The sequence below is a fragment of the Somniosus microcephalus genome, chromosome 3 (genome assembly GCF_052327205.1).
Source record: "Somniosus microcephalus isolate GS21.2 chromosome 3, FLI_Smic_1.0, whole genome shotgun sequence".
NCBI lineage: Eukaryota > Metazoa > Chordata > Chondrichthyes > Squaliformes > Somniosidae > Somniosus > Somniosus microcephalus.
Window position 1 is genome coordinate 275572037 of NC_140989.1, and position 22647 is coordinate 275594683.

General features: G+C 45.7%; 1 protein-coding gene across 4 annotated transcripts in view; it reads right to left on the reverse strand.

The window, feature by feature from the left end:
• ivns1abpa (influenza virus NS1A binding protein a) overlaps nt 1-3967 on the reverse strand; it is a 28646-nt gene extending 24679 nt beyond the window's left edge. For 3 of the 4 annotated variants that reach the window (XM_085982578.1, XM_085982580.1, XM_085982579.1), the window contains exon 1: nt 3799-3967. In XM_085982578.1, the coding sequence (XP_085838704.1) occupies nt 3799-3831 (33 nt within the window). In that variant the 5' untranslated portion in view covers nt 3832-3967. Of the gene's footprint in view, nt 1-3383; nt 3556-3798 lie in introns of those variants that run through there. The other variant, XM_085982581.1, reaches the window with a different exon arrangement.
• Nucleotides 3968-22647: the final 18680 nt, after the last annotated feature.

The window sequence follows — 22647 nt, forward strand, 5'->3', positions numbered from 1 at the left end:
CATCTCTGGACCCCATTTTCAGGAGAACCAGATGACTGTGCAAGTTAGATTAAAAAAAAATTATATTTGGGGGTGGGCCCAGAGAGGTCTGGATCATCTTTGGATAATACCGTGAAGACTATGATCTTTATATTGAAGCACACCTCATTCCCAGCAAGGTATGGAGAAAGGATAGCAGCGCACTGATAGTCTTCAGGTAACTAAGGTCAAAGGGTGATTCTGGTCAGACAACACAGCATGTTTGTTAAAAGATAGATATCAACTGTTACCCTGTGTATAATCTCCAACTTTGGTAGGCAACTGGAGCAAAAATATTCAGTTTCATGTAAAAAAAATTAAATCATGGGGTTGAGTCTGATGGAGAGTCCCATAAATGTGTCCATTAACTGTAGAAAGTTTAGGTTGTCATTTAATGCAACTTCTCAGTGCCTTGTATGTTTTACACATTAGCCATAGCATTCTTGCTTAAGACAGAAGGCTGTAGGTACAAGTCCCACTCCAAAGACTTGAGCACACAATCCAGACTGACACTTCCAATGCAGTACTGAGGGAGTGATGCACGGTCGGTGGTGCCATCTTTTGGATGAGATGTTAAACTGAGGCTCTGTCAGCCCGCTCTGATGGGTGTACTTCAAAAATACTTAATTGGCTGTAAAGCACTTTGGAACGCTCAAATGTATATATATGCAAGTCTTTCTTCCTTGAATTTTATCAATGCTCAAAATAAAAACATTTAAAACTGATTTAATCCAAATTTACCCAAGCTTTTGGCATTCAATTCCTTCCCATCGATTTATCTGGAAATAAGTCCAAGTCGTCAAATTTGAAATAAATTGAATAATTTGTTAAATAAAAAAAGGAGATGATTAATCTGTACAAAACATTGGTTGGGCCACAGTTGCAGTACTGTGCACAGCTCTGGTCACACTAATATGGGAAGGATGCTGCTATGGTAAAGCTGCAACTTAGAATACAAGAATATCATAATGGGAGGCAATCAAAACTAGGACTGTGTTCACTGGAAGAGACAAGTGGGGAAGGTAGAGTTCAAAACAGAGCCAAGTCAACCAAGATTCAAAGAAGAATAAATGGTATGGAGAAAGTGAATTAGATAGTTCTCATGTAAACCTAGCTCCAAAATAGGCATTTTGGTAGGCCAAATGACCTGTCCATTGTTGGTGCTAAAATTTCTACAGTTCTATCATCCTATGCAGGTTCCATGTCTTAAGAGGTTGCTTGCCTACTCCTTCAGGTGGAAGATAGCAGGCTATGTGAGCTAAATAATGGAGAAAATTAAAAAGACAAAAAAAATAAAAGTTCATGGCACCTGCTAGCACAATAATACTAAATAGAAATTTGTTTTAGTACCCAACAAGAAGTGGCCATAGTTCTCATGTCACTTGAATAATCTTATAAAAAGCAACCATTTAGATATGAAGAGGAGCTTCTGCGTGCAGAATTAAAAACTGACCTGGGGTAGAAACAGTAAAACTGAACACCAGCATCTAACAAAATTATGCATTTCCAATTTCAGAACAGAAAAAAATGCAGACAGCATCACCAAAACAACCCAAACAAATTTTGGAAACCACATTCAGTAATGAGTTATGATCTCCGTTATACATGTTTGCTCACTACTCGAAAATAAATGAATTTGGTCTCGAGCAGGTTCTATTCACTAGAAAAACTCTGACTGATGCTCCAGTAATTTACAGCCATCTCAGGCAACAATCCAAGTGCAATTCTGCAAATATACTTTTCTGAACAAATTAATTTTGTAATTAAATATTTTCTGTTCCACAGAAAACATTAGTCACATTACTGATAAAACAGAAATTGAAAAGAAACAGATTGCACTGAGCACCTGAATATTCCATCTGCTGCTCATTAAGGACTTATTCTATCACAAAGTGATAACATTTCCTGTAATTCTTTCAAGAATACAGGTAAAAACAGATTAAAATTGTTTACAAGACTAAATACACTGAATTATGAAATATTTCAAGCAAACAGGTTGTGTGGCAAGGCAAAAAAAAAGCTACCTTTTGCTGATTCCTCCTCAAAATAAAAGTAGCTCACAAACAAACTCTGTTCTGTATTTGTCTCGGTACTTTTTGCCCCCACTCCCCCAAAAAACACAATCCAGAGTGTGCGCAAGTTCCCATCCAAAATCTGAGGACAAAGTCCTAATTCCTTCCCCTGCACACCACCTCAATTCTGACCACAGGATTTATAGAGCCTGCATCCTCCCCCGTCCGAAACTAAAAGCACATCATTTACTGTTTCCTCTTCCTAATGCTGGCTGTAATTTTTAAAATTTCATTCAGGGGATGTGGGTGCCACTGGCAAGTCCAACATTTATTACCCATCCCTAGTTGAGATGGTGGTGGTGAACCACCTTCTTGAACCACTGCAGTCCTTGTGGTGAAGGCACTTCCACAGTGCTGGCTTATCATTGCAGTTTGGTACAACTGAGTGACTTACTGGGCCATTTCAAAGGGCAGTTAAGAGTCAACCACAATGCTGTGGGTCTGGAGTAACATCAGCCAGACCAAGGACAGCAGATTTCCTTCCCTAAAAAGGACATTAAGGAAACCAGATGGATTTTTCCAACAATCCAGTAGTTTCATGGCGAATACTGATTACTAGCTTTTTTATTCCAGATTTATTTAATTAACTGAATATAAATACCCTGGAGATACAGGATATCTGAACTCACGTCTCTGGATTCTTTGTGCAGGCCTCTGGATTACTAGTCCAGGAACATAACCAACCACTAAGCTACCGTTGCCGTATGTTGGCAGTCTCCGCCTCCTTCCTCCCTACTGCGGCGACTCGGTCCCTCCAGTAACTGGGGGCTTGCAGCCGCCGCTTCTCTCTCTCTCCCGCCCCCACAGGGCTCAGTCGCACCTCTTCCCACCTCCAACAATTCCAACTGTAACCACAAGGTTTCCAATCACGGCTTCGCTCCTCCCACCCTCAGACTAGCTGAAGGCCGAGCAGTCTTCGCTTCTACATCTCCCTTCCAAATAACCCACGCCCCCCTCAAATAAAACACACCACCTCACCCCGGGCAGCCAGCCAGATCCGCGGCCGGCTCCCGCCCTCTCCACTAACACAGGCTGGATGACGGGACGGCAACCGATCCCACCGACTGTCCCCGTTAGACACACACGGTGTCATGTGCGACATCAGCTCCCATCCAGCCAGTGCTACCCAAACCAAGTGAAGCCGCTTCACCGGCTCAGCGGGAGGCGAACCGGACCAAAAAGGGGAAAGAGAAATGGTCAGATTCCCTAGTGTGCCCCAACCCCCCGCCAACAGGATCATTTTCCTGGGGCGAGCGGGACGGACAATTTAAAAAAAAGTTTACGTGGCCCTACCGCAACCTGGCCGGGTTTGGGGCTCATTTCCTTCGGCCGCCCGCGCTCCAGCCACGGGCGGGCTCCGCGAACTCGGCCGCCCGGGGCCCGGCCGAACCCGCGCCGCGACCGTTAACATTTTAAAAATATAAAATTCATTCGTTGCGTTCTTCAGCGTTCGGCTCAACCAAACTTGACTGGTTCGGAGCGCGAGACCCCCGCGGGCGGGCGGCTCCTCTCCAACTCGCCGATTGGTTGCACGCTTCACTCACCTCACCCCCCAATTGACCATTCGCCCCGTCAATCACTGCCGCCACACGCCAGCGCAGCCGCAAAGTTAGGCTGTCGTTGGAACGAGAGTCTTCGCGCCTCACAAAGAGAAGCAAAATTAAATACCCCTCCCCCAGTAAAATAAAATTCTCCACTTAAAACCTACCTTTCTAGGGACAAACCGGACGATATAAATCATATTTGATCAAGTAAATGTTCTATTTCCTCTGCTGAGTGTCCTCGCCGCGGCAAATACCCGAGATGGCTGTAAACATCCACCTAAACCTCACAGCTTCCAACGCGCCTCTGTAAGTGCTGACTCCTCGCGCCCAGATAAGTAGTGACGTGACATTGCGTTGTTGCGTACACTGCGCATGTACTTTAACTGAGCCCGCCCTCAGAACCGCGCTTGCGCACCAGGGGGCGACCTTGACGGGTGGGGGAGCGCGGGCCAACGGGTTCCAGAGCCGCAGTGAACAGCGGCAACCCCAGTAACGGTGCAGTGATTGGAACGCTGTGTCCAACCGCCCCCAACCCTCCATACGCTTCACACTGGTTATGTACAAAATAATCACCAGTTATCTTCCTGCACACATCCCTGCCCTTATTATCTTCACAAGTACACACACACACACCCTTCCCTGACGGTGACCTTGGCGTGTCAGAATTCATTGGATGCTTTACTCGCCACTGGACATGAGGTGAAAACAGAAAATGCTGGAAATACTCAGCAGACCAGGCAGCATCTGTGGAGAGGGAAAGAGAGTTAACATTTCAGGCCGATGACCTTTCTTCAGAAATGGAGAAGGGTGGCACATCTAATTTTGCTGCAGCAAAATCTTGAAACTCTGCAGCGAAATTATTTTTTTTATATACATCTGAAACCCACGTTGCTCAAGGTACACACAATATCAACCTTGACAATTAATCTAAAACAATCGGATTCAGTAGTTCCAAAACGTTTTTTTTTAACAACCGGCTCCAAGAAAAACTCTCATGCTCTTAGGATACTGATACTGGTAACGCAGGAAAATATTGTTTCTCTTCACTTGTTTCTACCTTGCTTTGCACCATCACTCTGTTTTTCTCTCTCAACTCTGTTTCCATTCTGTCTTGAACACCTTTCTCTGTCACATGCTCTCGCTGATCTTCACACCATGGCTGCCCTCTTGTTGGAGTTACATAAATGGTTAAATGTTAGAATCATAGAATGGTTACAGCACAGAAGGAGGCCATTCAGCTCATCGAGCCCGTGCCGGCCCTCTGCAAGAACACTTAAGCTAGTCCCACTCCCCCGTCCTTTCCCTGTAGCCCTCATTTTTTTTTCCTTCAGGTACTTATCCAACTCCGTTTTGAAAGCCATGATTGAGTCTGCCTCCACTACCCTTTCAGGCATTGCATTCCAGATCCTAACCACTCGCTGAGTAAAAAAGTTTTTCCTCATGTCACCTTTGGTTCTTCTACAATCATTTTAAATCTGTGTCCTCTGGTTCTCGACCGTTCTGCCAATGGAAACAGTTTCTCTCTATCTACTTTGTCTAGACCCCTCATGATTTTGAACACCTCTATCAAATCTCCTCTCAGTCTTCTCTGCTCTAGAAGAACAACCCCAGCTTCTCCAGTCTACCCACGTAACTGAAGTGCCTCATCCCTGGAATCATTCTCGTAAATCTTTTCTGCACCCTCTCTAAGGCCTTCACATCCTTCCTAAAGTGCAGTGCCTAGAATTGGACACAATACTCCAGTTGAGGCCGAACCAGTGTTTTATACAGGTTCATCATCATTTCCACGCTTTTGCACTCCATGGGCTGGATTTTCCAAGCCCCATGGAGGCGGGACAGCCGGTAAAATCGGACAAAGTGGGGGCGGAAGGCAAACCCACCCCCATCCTGCCTCCGTGCCCTTTTGCCAGGAGGTGGGAGGATGTGCAGCTTCAGGTCCTGTCTCCTGGAGGCGGGAAAGGCATTTAATCCTTTTAACTGCCTGTGGTCGGAGGCACCTGGAAGTAAGGTGAGTGATGGGTGCAAGTGTGGAGTGGTAAATATGTAAGATAAGTTTAAAAAAGTGTGCACTTACCTTGTTTTCTTTCTACAGCCTTTAGCCGCGCTGGATGGGGAGAGCCGATATTCTCCTTGTCAATTTCACATAATGGCTGTTGGATCCTCCGATCCTACAGACATGTGAAATTTACAATGTTGAAAGGTTTGATGAGTCCTCACCACAAAGTCTCATAAAACTAAAGAGAATGACAGTGTTTGACAGCTTCACAGAGCTGTCAAACACTGTCATTTTTTCTTTCAAGAAGTCTTGACAGATAGCACGTCTGACGTTGACATGCTCTGTCAGTGACTTCTTCCCTAATTGGCCTGCTGAACCCACAGGGCGGGCTTAACAAGCTCAATCAGGGGAAAATTCCTCTAATTGGTCAGGCAAAGATGGAGGCGGGACATTGACACGACAAGCAGCAGTCCCGCCTCCAACTCGCCCCCATTCACAAAATCCAGCCCTATACCTCTATTCATGAAGCCCCAGGATCCCATAAGCTTTTTTAACTGTTTTCTCAACCTGCCCTGCCACCTTCAATGATTTGTGCACATATACCTCTCGGTCTCTCTGTTCACCCCCTTTAGGATTGTACCCTTTAGATTATATTTCCTCTCCTCATTCTACCAAAATGTATCACTTCACACTTTTCTGCGTTAAATTTCATCTGCCACATGTCTACCCATTCCACCAGCCTGTCTATGTCCTCTTGAAGTCTATCACTATCCTCCTCACTGTTCACTATGCTTTCAAGTTTTGTGTCATCTGCAAATTTTGAAATTGTGCTCGCTACACCCACATCCAAGTCATTAATATATATCAGGAAGAGCAGTGGTCCTAGTACCAACCCCTGGGGAACACCATTGTATACCATCCTCCAGCCTGAAAAACAACCGTTCACCACTACTCTCTGTTTCCTGTCACTTAGCCAATTTTGTATCCATGCTGCCACTGTCCCTTTTATTCCATGGGCTTCAACTTTGATGGTGATCCTATTATGTGGCACTTTGTCAAACACCTTTTGGAAATCCATATACACCACATCAACCGCATTGCCCTCATCAACCCTCTCTGTTACCTCATCAAAAAACTTGATCAAGTTGGTTAAACACGATTAGCCTTTAACAAATCCGTGCTGGCTTTCCTTAATTAAGTTATAGAATTTACAGCACAGAAACAGGCTCAACTGTTCATGCTGACACGAGTCTTCTTCCACCCCTCTTCATCTAACCCTATCAGCATAACCTTCTAATCTTTTCTACCTCATGTAGTTATCTAGCTTTCCCTTAAATGCATCTGTACTATTCACCTCAGCTACTCCATGTAGTAGCAAGTTCCACATTCTAACCACTCTCTGGGTAAGGAAGTTTCTCCTGAATTTCATATTTGATTTATTGGTGACTATTATATATTTATGGCCCCTAGTTTTGGTCTCCCCACAAGTGGAAACATTTTCTCTAAGTCTACTCTATCAAACACTTTCATAATCTTAAAGACCTCTATCAGGTATTTTATTTTCTAGAGGAAAGTGTTGTGTATGTACCTTTAAGAGAATAACTGGTCTCAGCCTGCAGTACTGGCAGTGACCACCCCTGTATAAAAGGCGCTAGAGAGCCTCTGTTCTTTTAGTTTCGTTTATGCCTTTCACCAGTAAAGATGTGTTTGTTTTCTCTCCTGCTAGTCCGTGTCTCAATCATTCACGGACTTAACACTGGCGACGAGTAAGAAACGAACTTACCTGCAACTCAGCAGCAGCTCCGACGACGTTGTTGAAGGTCGGAGCCAGAAAAAAAAAAGAAAAAAAAAGAGGCCATTGAAACTCGAGAAACAGGCGTCGACCGTCAATCATTGATTTAAAAACTTGCAGGAGAGACTGTCCAGAGCCAGGCTGGGTTCCTCGGTCCGTGGTTTCCCAGCTAATCGGGCTGGTGGCAGGTAATGCTCTGATCCTTCCTGGGCTGCGGCGGGCTGAAGCTCGATCGGGTGGCTTTTCAACGGGGCCGGGCAGCGAGTCGGGAAGCAAAGAGAGAGAGAGAGGGTGGAGCATACAGGGCGTGGCCGGTGCTTCGAAGCTGGGCAGCGTTCAGACCTCAGAAGAGGGAGGGAAGTGTCCCAGAGGGTCCGCTCCACGACGGGAAAATAATAAAAGAAAAAGAATACGCGCAAGAAACCGTGGAAAGCAGCGCTAACAACAGCGGGGAAGAAGGCAAAGCGCGGGAGGCGCCATTTTGTTAAATCGGGGAAGAAGGCAAAGCGCGGGAGGCACCATTTTAGACTTGCAAGATGCCGAAGACTGGCTGTATCACTGCTTTTGATAATACATTAGAGGACTGGACCACGTATGTGGAAAGAGTCGAGGTATATTTCGAGGCTAACGATATAGCGGAGGGGAAAAAGGCATCGATATTGTTAAACTTAATGGGCGCTAGAACGTACGGCCTATTGTGGGACCTGATTACTCCAGCCAAACCAAAGGCGAAGAGTTTTAACGAAATTGTTGCTGTCCTACAGGAACACTTAAACCCTGTACCGCTGTTGATAGCAGAAAGATTTAAATTCCACAGGAGAACTCAGCACAAAGATGAGAGCAATGCTGAGTATCTTACGGAACTACGCAAGCTATCAAAGCACTGCCAGTTCGGAGCAGGACTGGCAGATACCCTACGGGACAAATTTGTCTGTGGACTCCTGAGTGAAGGAACACAGAAGAAGTTACTCGCAGAAAAAGAGCTGACGCTAGATAAGGCTTTCAGCGCGGCAGTATCGTATGAAGCAGCAGCCAGGGGAGCTGCAGAAATTCAACAAAAACCACAGGAATACGGCACCCACAAAATGACATGGGTATTTGCAAAATGTTATCGCTGCGGCAGAACTAACCATGACCAGAAGGACTGCTGGTCCAAAGACAAAATATGCAGACAATGCGGGAAGATTGGACACATTGCACGAGTTTGTAGGTCTGGGAAGAAGACCAGCAACAACAAAAAGGCTACTAAGGAACCGTACAAGAAAGTACAAAAGATGACGGACAGTAGTTCCGAAGACCAGATGAGCGATAGTGAATCCGAGAACAGGAGATTAAGCTGTCTCAAACTTCACAATGTAATCGCAAAAGAGGATCACCGAACCATTTGGGTCACCCTCACGATAGCAGGGTCCCAAGTTAAAATGGAATTGGATACAGGATCAGCACTAACCGTCATGAATCGACGAGACTACGAGCGGCTATTTTCACACATACCCTTGAGAGAGACATCCATCGTCTTGACGACGTATACAGGGCAAAAAGTATACCCCAGAGGAAAAATAAGGGTGCCTGTCGAATACAATGGCAAGAAAATACAGAAATTGTATCTCTACATACTGCCAAATGGTGGACCACCGTTATTGGGACGGGAATGGATCAGGAAGATAAACTTAGATTGGCATTCCATTCATGCAATGACGGTGGACGGTAAAAAAGATGAAGACGTCACTCCTGGACGATTGTCAACAATCTTAGCTAACGCCAAAGAGGTATTTCAACAAGAACTGGGCACGCTTAAAGGCGTAACCGCCTCGATAAAAATAGAAGAGAATGCAGTTCCCAAGTTTTTCAAAGCGAGACCGGTACCATATGCAATTCGCCCAGCCGTCGAGGCAGAGCTGGAGAATCTGGAGAAGGCGGGCGTGTTGTCTAAGGTCGACTGGAGCGAGTGGGCGACACCCATCGTTCCTGTCATGAAGAAAACGTTAAGCAATAAGTCCGGAGAGCCAAGGAAGATTCGCATCTGTGGGGATTTCAAGGTGACGGTGAACCCTGTCCTTCGCACAGTACAATATCCTCTTCCAAGGATAGAAGACATCTTCGCCTCGCTGTCTGGAGGAAAGCGTTTTACAAAAATTGACCTGGCACAAGCATATTTGCAGATGGAGGTTGAAGAGTCCTCTAGGAAGTATCTCACGATAAACGCTCACAAAGGTCTTTACCAGTATCATCGATTGGTATTCGGAGTAGCATCGGCTCCGGCGATATGGCAAAGAGCGATGGAACAAGTCCTGCAAGGGATTCCGGGGACTCAGTGTTACTTGGACGACATCCTTGTAACAGGTGAAGATGACAGTGAACACCTTAACAACCTAGAACAGGTGCTCACTAGACTACGGGAACATGGGCTGCGAGCCAACGGCCCAAGTGCGAATTTCTTAAGAAACAGATATCGTATTGTGGCCACGTGATTGATGAAGAGGGGTTACATAAGTCCCCTGACAAAATTGAAGCGGTTGTTAAGGCCCCAGCGCCTGAAAATGTGTCGCAACTGAGGTCATTCCTCGGGTTGGTGAATTACTATCATAAGTTTTTGCCGAATTTGTCGACAATTCTGCACCCACTGAACGCCCTGCTACGAACGTGGGTAGCATGGAAATGGAGCGATGATTGTAAGCGTGCTTTTCGGAAGAGTAAGGACTTAATCACTTCAAAGGAAGTATTGGCTCACTACAACCCAGCAGTGCCAATCAGGCTGGCGTGTGATGCGTCTCCCTACGGCATTGGGGCGGTACTGTCACATAAATTCCTTGATGGTTTGGAGAGGCCGATAGCTTTTGCGTCACGCTCGTTAACTTCTGCCGAGCGTAACTACGCCCAGATTGACAGAGAGGCCCTCAGCCTAGTGTGGAGGGTGAAGAAGTTCAATCACTATCTGCACGGTCAAAAATTTACTCTACTAACCGATCATCAACCTCTTGTCTCCATTTTCAACCCTCAGAAGGGCGTACCGATAATGACAGCACAACGGTTGCAGAGATGGTCCCTTTTCCTAGGGGCACACCAATATGACATCGAGTACAAAGGAACTAAACAGCATGGAAATGCTGATGGATTGTCACGTCTACCGTTGCCGACGGTGGAAGAAGAAGACCTTGCAGTGGATCCAATGGAGTTATTCCACTCGACCATAGTCGAATGTCTTCCTGTGACGAATGCAAACATAGAAAAGGAAACACGGAATGACCTGACACTATCACGGGTCTATGATTTAACGGTGAAGGGATGGCCAGCACATGGCGAACCACTGCTGCCAGCATTCTCGCAGAGAAGAGAACAGCTGTCAGTGTGCAGAGGAACCTTGATGTGTGGATCCAGAGTAGTAATTCCACCTAAGTTGATGGATAGAGTGCTCAATGAGCTTCATGAGGGTCATCTGGGAGGGGTAAAAATGAAGAGCTTAGCCAGAGTGTTTGTGTGGTGGCCGGGAATCGATAGAGAAATCGAAGAGATGACCAAGAGCTGTGCAGGATGCCAGAAGGTCCAAAACGCCCCACCACAAGCTCCTCTGCATCCATGGGAGTGGCCCTCATCTCCATGGCAAAGGGTGCACATTGATTTTGCTGGTCCCTTCATGGACTCGATGTTTTTAATTGCGGTGGATGCACATTCAAAGTGGCCAGAGGTAATAAAAATGTCCTCAACCACCACGGAAAAAACTATCACAGTTTTACGAACCATATTCGCCAGGAATGGGCTGCCTGAACAGATTTGCTCTGACAATGGACCACAGTTTGTGTCTGAAGAGTTCCAGAGGTTCTTAAGGAACAATGGTGTTAAGCATTACACATCTGCCCCATATCATCCAGCCACTAATGGATTGGCCGAGAGGTTTGTCCAAACATTCAAGAAGGCTATCAAGGCAATGTGTAATGAAGATATACCCCTACAACACAAGGTGGACAACTTCTTGTTTGCCTACCGGAATGCGACACATGCGGTTACCAACCAAACTCCAGCCATGATGTTCTTCAATCGAAGACTACGATGCCGCTTGGATTTGGTTAAGCCAAACGTCCGAAGAGATGTGGAGAACAGGCAGTTTCAGAATATGAATGAAAGGCCGACCAGGAGTTTTAAGATAGGGCAACCAGTTTTGGCCCGGGACTACCGCACTGAGAAATGGCAGGCAGGAACGATTTGTACACGACAAGGACCTCTCATGTATACCGTGGACGTTGGGGAGAGCATTGTAAGATGCCATGCTGACCAGATTCTAGAGTCACTGGAAAATGTCAACTCCACACCACGATCTGATACACCTGGTAATGAAATCGACGTTCTAATTGCAGCTACCGCAGAACCGGTAATATTGGAAGCAGATGAACCAAACAACGACATTGATTCCGACTCAACATTGCCAGAAGAACCTGTTACCCCAAAGAGGCGTTATCCAGACAGAATCAGGAAGCCTCCTCAAAGACTGAACTTATAATTGCTTAAACTTAACCAATGTATCTAGCAACAGTAATTGTGATTGTAATTCGTTATCATTTAGTTGTTAAATGAATGTTATGTACTGTTTATCTAAAAGGGGAGGAATTGTTGTGTCTGTACCTTTAAGAGAATAACTGGTCTCAGACTGCAGTACTGGCAGTGACCACCCCTGTATAAAAGGCGCTAGAGAGCCTCTGTTGTTTTAGTTTCGTTTATGCCTTTCACCAGTAAAGATGTGTTTGTTTTCTCTCCTGCTAGTCCATGTCTCAATCATTCACGGACTTAACAGAAAGAGCCCCAGGCTTTTCAGTCTTTCTTGATAGGTAAACCTCTGGTAACATCATTGCAAATCTTTTTTGCACTTCTGTGCCTCGATATCCTTTTTATAATATGGAGACCAGACCTGTGCGCAGTACTCTTAAGTGTTGTACTGAGCATGCTGATTCCTGTGCTGCTGAGTCATCTGTAGAATGTAACTGATAAGAATTGAACAGTGTGTGTTATGAGATTGGATAAATATCCTGCACTTTCGATTGATTAGCTTTAACAGTAGGGACAAGTTTCACACAGCTTTACTTACTCGGTGATTTAGCTGTTGTTGGTTGCCTCCTTCAGGAGATTGACTAGGATTGGTAGAATCTGGAGTATAGTAAACTGTACATGGTCAGTGGAGTTAATGGGGTTAATGCACCACATGGCCTTTTCTTGTTCTATACTTTCTTATTAAGTTACAAGTTTTGGGTGTGCCTTAGATATTGCCCCAGATATAGCAGTGCTGCTCATTCCTGTAAGTGTTTTAATTGTCTTACGTTCAGAAGTGTGCTCATACTGCTGAATATTTAATTACATGATAGCTTAACGTTGGGTTTAACTATAGGACCCCCCCCCTTCCCCTTTGTGATCTGAACTAGATTGTGTCTTTTGTATATGTGCTTCAATCTTTCAGGCAAGAGAGCCCCAGGTGGGCAGAGGAAACGCTTCAAGGACACCCTCAAAGCCTCCTTGAAAAAGTGCAACATCCCCACCGACACCTGGGAATCCCTGGCCCAAGACCGCACAAAGTGGAGGAGAAGCATCTGGGAAGGCGCCGAACACCTCGAGTCTCTTCGCCGGGAGCAAGCGGAAGCCAAGCACAAGCAGCGCAAGGAGCGCACGTCAACCCAAGCACCCCACCCACCCGCCCCTTCAACCACCGTCTGCCCCACCTGTGACAGAGACTGTAGGTCTCGCATTGGACTAATCAGCCACCTGCGAGCTCATTTTTAATGTGGAAGCAAGCCATCCTCGGTTCCGAGGGACTGCCTAAGAAGAAGAAGAGTAGGTGGATTGAGAAACACTGTAGTGAGACAAGGCCAGATATCAATCATTGAGCTGCTTTATTTGTCAGATAGCAAATGAACATACTGAGTAACAATTGTAAACCAATCTTACTTCACTCAATTATAACTCATCTCCTTGAGGAATGAGAAAAAAATTGTCCAGTTTGTGAGCCTACTGATTTATTTTTGGCATTACCTACCTTTCTAAATAACTTCTCACTGGAAAAACTTGCCTCCTGCATCTTAGCTCCCAGCTGCAGACCCAAGCCTGCACCTTACAGTCTCTTGTTTAAAATCTGACTTTCCATGTGTCCCTTCGTGCTTTTTCACCCTGTGTTCTCACCCTCTGACTTCTTTCCAGTTCACTGATTCACCACTAAGCTTGTCAGTAAAACCAACTGCCTCTAATCCTCCCGCCCCCCACCCCCAGCCCCAACCCCTTGGGATGTTTGTCTAAAGAAATTGTCTCTTGTTATTCTCAAAATGAATAGAGACCTTACTGGTTTAGTGAGTTAGGTATGAGTCAATTGATTATCATTGCCTCAGTTTTAACTAGACTGGATTGTCTAGCTTTAATACACATCCCACTAACAAATACAAAATCCTGAACCATCACAATGAACAACCTCAGGAGAAGTCACTTCTCTGCCCTCTTGGGTTGAGGAATGGGGCACGGTATTGGGAGGAGGGAATAGAATCTTACAGCACAGAAGGAAGCCAGTCGGACCGTCGTGCCTGTGCTGACTCTTTGAAAGAGCTGTCTAATTTAATCCCACACCCCAGCTTTTTCCCCCAAACCCTGCAAGTTATGTAAGCTTTGGCAATATGGTTCCCTGTAAACTTTCATGCCAATAAAGCATTTGAATTGAATTGAATTGAATTGATAGTCCTCTTCGAGTACATGTCTAATTGCCTTTTGAAAGTTCCTGTGGAATCTGATTCCACCACCCTTTAAGGTAGTGTGTTCCAGATTTTAACAATCCTCTGTGTGAATAAAATTCTCCTCAGTTCCCCTCTAGTTCTTTTGCAAATTATTTTAAACCTATGATTTCTGGTTGCCAACCCAGATGCCAGAGAAAACAGTTTCTCCCTACTTGCTCTATCAAAATCCCTCATAATGTTGAATACCTCCATTAGGTCTCTCCTTAACCTACTCTGCTCTAAAGAGAACAATCCCAGCTTCTCCAATCCTGCCACATAACTGAAGTCCCTCATCCCTGGTATCATCCTGGTAAACATCCTCTGTACCCTCTCCAAGGTCTTGAAATCCTTTCTAAAGTGTGGTGCCCAGAATTGTACACAATAATCCAGCTGAGGCCTAACCAGTGATATGTAAAGTTTTAGCATGACTTCCTTGTTTTTGTATTCAATGCCCCTATTTACAAAGCCAAGTATCCCATACGCTTTCTTAACTGCCTTATCAACTTGGTTTGCCACCTTCAAAGGTTTTGCGAATATGCACCCCCAGATCCTTCTGCTCTTGCACCCCATCAAAATAGTACTATTTCGATTATACTGCCTCTCCATGTTGTTCCTCCCAAAGTGCATCACTTCACACTGATTCATATTACATTGCATCTGCCATGTTTCTGCCATTTCACCAGTCTGTCTATGTCCTCCTGAAATTTGCTACTATCCTCCTCACTATTTACTACATTTTGTATCATCCATGAACTTTGAAATTGTACTCCCTATATCCAAGCCCAGGTCATTTATATATAACAAGAAAAGCAATGGTTCTAATACTGACTCCTGGGGGACCCCACTGTATACTTCTCTCCAGTCAGAAAAACATCCATTCACCACTACTCTCCGTCTCCTATCCCTTAGCCATTACATACTCAAGTTACCACCGTCCCTTTAATACCATGTACTTCTATTTTCTGAATAGATCTGTTATGTAGTACTTTATCAAATGCCTTTTGAAAGTCCATGTATACAATATCTATTGAGCTACCTTCATCAACCCTCTCTGTTACTCCATCAAGGAACTCAATCAGGTTAGTCAGACATGATTTGCCTTGAACAAAGCCATGCTGATTGTCTCTTATTAACCCATACTTCTCCAATTGAGAATTAATTTTGCCCTTGACAATGGTCTCTAGTAGTTTTCCCACCACCGTAGTTACCAGGTTGATCCTTCTCCCCGTCTTTGAATAGGGGTGTAACATTTGCAATCCTCCAGCCCTCTGGCACCACTCCCATATCCAAGGAGGATTGAAAGATTGTGGTCAGAGCTTCTGCTATCTTGACCCTAGCTTCCCTCAGCAACCTAGGATGCAACCCATCTGGAGCGGGTGACTTGTTAACTTTGAGTGATGCCAACCTATTTAGCACCTCCTTTCTATCTATTTTTACCCTATCCAATATCTCTACTCCCCCTCCTCTACTGCAACATTAACTTCACCCTCTTTTGTGAAGACAGGTGCAAAGTACTCATTCAGTGCATCAGTCATGCCCTCTGCCTCCACAAGACGATTTCCTTTTTTGTCCTTGATTGGCCCCACCATTCCTTTAACTATCCTTTTACTTTTTATATATTTATCAAAGAATGTGGGTTCCCTTTCATGTTACCTGCTAATCCTTTCTCATACTCTCTCTCTCCCTTCTTGTATCCTTTTTCAATTTCCCCCTCCACTCTCTTGATTCAGCCTAGTATTCTACTGTATCCTGTACCTGACATTTGTCATAAATCTCCTTTTTTGTTTTATTTTAACCTCTATTTCCTTTGTCATCCAGGGAGCTCTAGCTTTGGATGCCCCATCTTTCCTCCTTATGGGAATATGCTTGGTTTGTACCAGAACTATCACTGCCTTGAGGGCCTGTCATTGCTCAATAACTGTTTTCTTGACCAATTTATGTTTCCACTCCACCTGTGCTAGATCCCTTCTCAAATCGCTGAAATTGTCTCTCTTCCAGTTGGGTATTTTCACATTTGATTTTTCTTTGTCCCTTTCCGTAACTACTTTAAACCTAATTATATTATGATCACTATTACCCAAATGTTCTCCTACTGAAGCATACTCCACCAGCCCTACTTCATTCCCTAGAACTAGATTATGGAATAGCTGCCATAAAAACCTACAAAAAGGGTGGGTAATTCATTTAGAAAATAATATTAAGTATATTTGGATATATTTGATGCTTGAATGAATTCACACATGTATACAAGTATAATTTGCCTATTTATTGTGTAATGAGTAAAGCAGGCTTCCTGCATTGTGTTTAATGAAGCTTGCTGTTATAGTCACACCGCAATTTAAACAGATGACCCTTTTCTAAACTGTTTGTGGTGCCATTCTTCTAGAAAGCGAAACATTAATTACCGATATTATATTCAAGACAGGTGCTCCCAGATGACCTTGGAGTACCAATATGTGGTGTCTACTGATCACTCGAAGCTTCTGTGGCCATTGAACATCATACAACATATATGGCAGTCACATCTGGTTTCAGGATATTATTATGTTAATATTTTCTATTTGTCCCTGTAGCAGTTTCAATTGACCAATCCTCCTTTGTTATCTGTAGCATTTTCTAGAAGCAGAAGCAAGTGTTGACTACCCTGGCTTTGCCCAAGCCCATCAGTTATTGGTTAGTTTAAATAGACTACTTCTTACAGTTTTCCTTTCTTTTTCACTTTCTCTATAGTTGCTCAGCACTGCATAAAAGTTGGAAGTGGGATGCTCACAGGTGGACAGATGAATAGTAGATCAACAAAGAAGCAGTAGGAGAAACAGTAAGGGGCAGACAGACAGAGAATGAGTGCAGAGATGAACAACACCATGGAAGATGGAAGGCAGTGAGTCAACATTTCACTAATACTGAGATTTAATTTACTTAATAAGGGAAAAGGATGAATATTGTAATGAAGTACTGTCAATAGACAAAATCTTTTTTTTATTATTGAGAAACCAAGATTTAAGTCTATAATGCAGGATACCACCTAGTATGAAAAGAGTAACAGAGAAGACGAGATAAATCTGGCAGCAGTGGTTAGAGCACACCAAGCTTGGGTTTTAAAAGCCTGCAGATTGTAGAAGGAAATACAGAGGGCCGTAATGAATCTTGCAGTTCTGAAGTCCTGGGAAAGGATGGGTTAGAGTACGAAACTGCAATGAATTTTAATTTTAACATAGTGGGGATATAGGGAGCAGGAAGAGCGTGTAGGATGGTAACTTTGCAGCTTGGAAGGAACAAGAAAGAAAGTTCAGAAGAGTACTGACCAATACATAATAGTACTTGTACATACAAAATAGGGAAAGGTTAAAAAAGGTTGTGATCGAGGGAGAGAGAGGTTGAAGGCTGATGCTGTGAGAGAGAAAGAGAAAGATCAGGATCAATAAAATTACCAATAATATTTTACATATATCATTTGATGTGTGCATATTAAATTAACATTTATCAGCTCCAAATAGATGTCGCAAACATGTTAGACCGTAAATAGGTAAACCCAATAGCAATATTGTTAACATTTCATGAAATGTATTTAAGATATGAAAATAAAATTAATACATTGAAAGGAAAAATAATAGCAAAGGAACAGTACTAAAGTCATACCTTTTTATTTAAAACTGTATGAAATTTATACTATGGTGATCTAATTGAAATTAAATCAATACAATATTTAGAAAGATAATTATATTTTATCAAAATTAGAAAAATATTTGAAATCTATATAAACTAAAATACCACTACTTATAAAATCATAGAACACAATTTATGAAATAATTAAGATTATATAAAATACAAATTACACAACTCTTTACATTTATAAAATCTCCCCCACATTCTTCTTCGTTTGCTGAAGGAGCGGACATTTGCTGGGGCATCATTTCATTTCTTTAATGGGCACCACCAGCATCAAGCCCAAGCAGCCATAATTCACCTGTGCACCTAGATGACAAGGCCTAGAAATTTGATCATGCAGCTCCCCTTTTCCAGGCACTGAACAGCCTCCTAAGCATCCAAAGGCCATCCGACAACTGAAGAACAACAAGGCCTCAGGAGCAGATGGAATCCCCACCGAGGCACTAAAGCATGGCGGAGAAGCACTACTGGTGCGAATTCATGAACTCATTTCTCTTATCTGGAAGGAGGAGAGCATGCCAGGGGATCTCAGAGACGCCATAATTGTGACCATCTTCAAGAAAGGTGACAAGTCCGATTGCGGTAATTACAGAGGAGTTTCCCTGCTATCTGCCACAGGGAAAGTCATTGCAAGAATCCTCCTCAATCGCCTTCTCCCAGTGGCTGAAGAGCTCTTCCCAGAGTCGCAATGCGGATTCCGCCCACTAAGGGGCACAATGGACATGATCTTCACCGCATGTCAATTACAAGAGAAATGCAGGGAACAGCACCAACCACTGTACATGGCCTTCTTTGATCTCACAAAGGCCTTCAACACTGTCAACCGTGAGGGATTATGGAGTGTCCTCCTCAAATTCGGCTGCCCTCAGAAGTTTGTCACTATCCTCCGCCTGCTTCACGACGACATGCAAGCCGTGATCCTGACCAACGGTTCCACCACAGACCCAATTCACGTACGAACCGGGGTCAAGCAAGGCTGTGTCATCGCACCAACGCTCTTCTCAATCTTCCTTGCTGCAATGCTCCATCTCACCCTCAGTATGCTCCCCACTGGAGTGGAGCTAATTTACAGAACAAACGGGAAACTGTTCAACCTCCGTCACCTCCAGTCCAGATCCAAGGTCGTCCCATCCTCTGTTATTGAATTACAGTATGCAGACGATGCTTGCGTCTGCGCTCACTCGGAGGTCGAACTCCAAACCATCGTAAACACCTTCACCGAAGCATACGAGAGCATGGGCCTTACACTAAACATCCGTAAGACAAAGGTCCTCTACCAACCTGCCCCCGCCACACAGTGCTGCCCCCCGATTATCAAAATCCACGACAAGGCCTTGGACAACGTGGACCACTTTCCATACCTCGGGAGCCTACTGTCAACAAGGGCAGACGTCGACGACGAAGTCCAACACCGCCTTCAGTGTGCCAGTGCAGCCTTCGGTCGCCTGAGGAAGAGAGTGTTTAAAGACCAGGGCCTAGAAATTGGGTTGGGGCGCCAAAGTGGCGCAAAAGTCGCCTGAGCGCAGGATTTAGCGCAGCGTTCGAGGCTTTAGCGATCGTCAGATATTCAGTTCCATTGCCCCTAGAGGGAGACGGGGCGAGGCTCGAAGCACTCCGCGTCCCTCTTAGGGCGCTGAAACTGAATATCGCAGTGCTACGTGCCGCAGCGCCGCACGGCACGCTGCGGTACTGCAGGCCTTCCTCCCATTGTTAAGGGGGAGGGGCCTGCAACAGCACGATCCCCGCTTGCGAGTGCCGGCAAATGAGCCCGGCACCAAGGAGAAGTGCCGGGCTCTCGGGAAACAGCCGGCAATGCCGCGGGGGGGGTGGTGGTCAGGAGGCCGGGGACGGAGGTGCTGGCAGGTGGCCGCCGAAAAAGGCGGCCGCCCTGCACCTCCACCTTAACTTGCGCCGCTGCCGGCACAGTAAGGCCCCGTGAACCGGGCGCGGGTAGCGAACGGCGCAACTGCGCCATTCGCTACCAAATATCGCGAACGGGGCGCGAATGGGGCACTGCGCACACCGGTGACATCATTGGTGGCGGCGCAGCGCAAATGGCTAACGCCAACATTAGCGCCCCTGCTGAATATCGCAGGAGGCGCAGCCAGTGGCGCTACAGCCACTGACTGCCTCTTTAGGCACTAACAGGTGGCGCTACTCACCCAATTTTTCCCCCCAGGACTTCAAACCCGGCACTAAGCTCATGGTCTACAGGGCAGCAGTGATACCTGCCCTGCTGTATGCCTCAGAGACATGGACCATGTACAGCAGGCACCTCAAAGCACTGGAGAGGTACCACCAACGCTGCCTCCGCAAGATCCTGCAAATCCATTGGCAGGATAGGCGCACTAACGTCAGTGTTCTTGCTCAGGCCAACATCCCCAGCATCGAAGCTCTGACCAAGCTCAACCAGCTCCGATGGATGGGTCACATTGTCCGCATGCCCGATACAAGACTCCCTAAACAAGCGCTCTACTCGGAGCTCCAGCACGGCAAGAGAGCCCCAGGTGGGCAGAAGAAATGCTTCAAGGACACCCTCAAAGCCTCCTTGAAAAAGTGTAACATCCCCACCGACACCTGGGAATCCCTGGCCCAAGACCACACAAAGTGGGGGAGAAGCATCCGGGAAGGCGCCGAACACCTCGAGTCTCTTCGCCGGGAGCAAGCGGAAGCCAAGCGCAGGCAGCGCAAGGAACACACGTCAACCCAAGCACCCCACCCACTCGCCCTTTCAACCACCGTCTGCCCCACCTGTGACAGAGACTGTAGGTCCCGCATTGGACTCATCAGTCACCTGCGAACTCATTTTTAATGTGAAAGCAAGTCATCCTCGGTTCCGAGGGACTGCCTAAGAAGAAGACGAAGAAGCATCCAATATGGCCGGCAGGAAGCATGCACGGATTTCCAGCTGGAATAGCGCTGGTTGCCATATTAGATTGGACTTCTCCAGTGGTGTCAAGAGCACATGCCAGAAGAATTTAAAGGTATGAATAAATTATTTAAATGAGTGTCCTGTGCTTCTTGCAGGACCCTTTTCCAATTTTAGTACTCCCCAGCACCTGACTCACCACTTGCTGAACTCACGCAGCAACACGTGGCGCTAACCAGCAGGAAGGACCCTTCACTAGTGCTATAGAAAGTGACCGTGGAGTACTTACAGGTTAGTTACTGCTTTGTCATTTCAGACTGCTGGTTAACTTCTGGGCATTTCTTTTATCACTGGAAAGTTCAGTTTGTCTGCACAGAATTTTCTTAGTGTTGCACTGTTTGTTGCTGCTTTATAAATAGCTTGACTGCAGTCATGGGTAGTCTCATAGTGCTGCCTTCGGGGCTGGAGGACAAGGGGGAGCAGCAAGTAAGACAGTAGAGAGGAGATGCTGTTGCCACAAGACGGAGGAGGAGAAGGGCACTGTGCTGGAGGCCATAACCACAGCGCGTATTCAGAGAGCATTTCTCCTACGTTAACTTAACTGAGAACTAATGTCTCTGAGCTGCCTTCGTTTCACCAACGAGGCTGTCACCGAGCTAGGCCACCTGCTGCAGCCACAACTTGAGCCTTGCATCAGGACATGGACAGCATTGCCTATGGCTGTCAAGGCCACTGTGACCCTTAACATTTATGCCACAGGCTCCTTTCAGGCTGCAGCAGGTGACATCAGTGACATATCCCAGTTTGCAGTCCACTGCTGTATTAGGGAGATTACTTTGCGTGCACATTACCTTGCATGCTCCTCGTAACCAGCCTGGCAACCTTTTAAATTCCATTCCTTCATCGTACAACTGATTTGTGACCACAGGCAGTGCATTATGCAGTTCTGAGCCCGCTATCCTGGCAGCAGTCATGATTCTTTCAGTTATCTTTGTCGCCTTTATTTCAACCAGGCCGTCAAGTTGCAGGCTGCCTACTTCGCAATAGGGATATCCCCTTCAGACATGGCTCATCACTCCTGTCAGGAATCAGAGCAGGCCTACAAGAGCCATGTCACCATCAAAAATATCATCAAGCAAACAATCGGTGTGCTCAAGCAATGTTCCTGCTGCCTGGACCATTCTGGAGGAGCTTTGCAGTGCACCCCTGAGCGAGTATCCAGATTTGTGGTCCTCTGCTGCACGTTCCAGAACTTTTCCATCATGAGAGGCCAGCTGGGCAACAAGTAGTGCAGCAGGAGCTGGAGCATGAAGAGGAGGAGGAAGAGCAGGAGAAGCATCGACCACCAGTGCCCCTATCAGAACTCTTAGAGACCAGCTCATCGAAGAGTGTTTCACCTAAACAATCCTCCCATTTTCCCAATACATCAACAATTCTACAATCCTTACCACCATCCTTACGACCACCATCCAATTGCCTTCCTTCAGTCCAACCTCACTTCACTACAAATATAAACACCAACATCAAATCCAGAACCAAAATAAAATGTATCAAACAACTTAATTAGATCTCTATCTAACAGTTAACACAAATAATTAGGAATCACTCTTTTACCAGCCCTTAGTGCCTGTCTTGCGTGGTCCTTTCCCTATCCTAGTGCTCCTATGATATGTTTCCTCAGTGGCTACAGCTTGGGAGATGGAAGGCTGCTGAGCTTCCATTGAGGACACTTCAGATGGTAATGGAGGACAGCCTAGAGCAGCTCTGGGCCAAGAGGGCCCGGCAGCAGACTGGACCATCACGGCATAGGTCGGGGCAGTCTGGCCCATCTGGCTGTGTGACACTGCAAAGGGCAGTGACAGAGTGGCTGGTGGGGGAGCAGGCTGTAGTCATGCTCAGAGGGCAGCAGGTGCCTCTCCCAATGAGCCAAGGCCACTTTCCTGACACTTC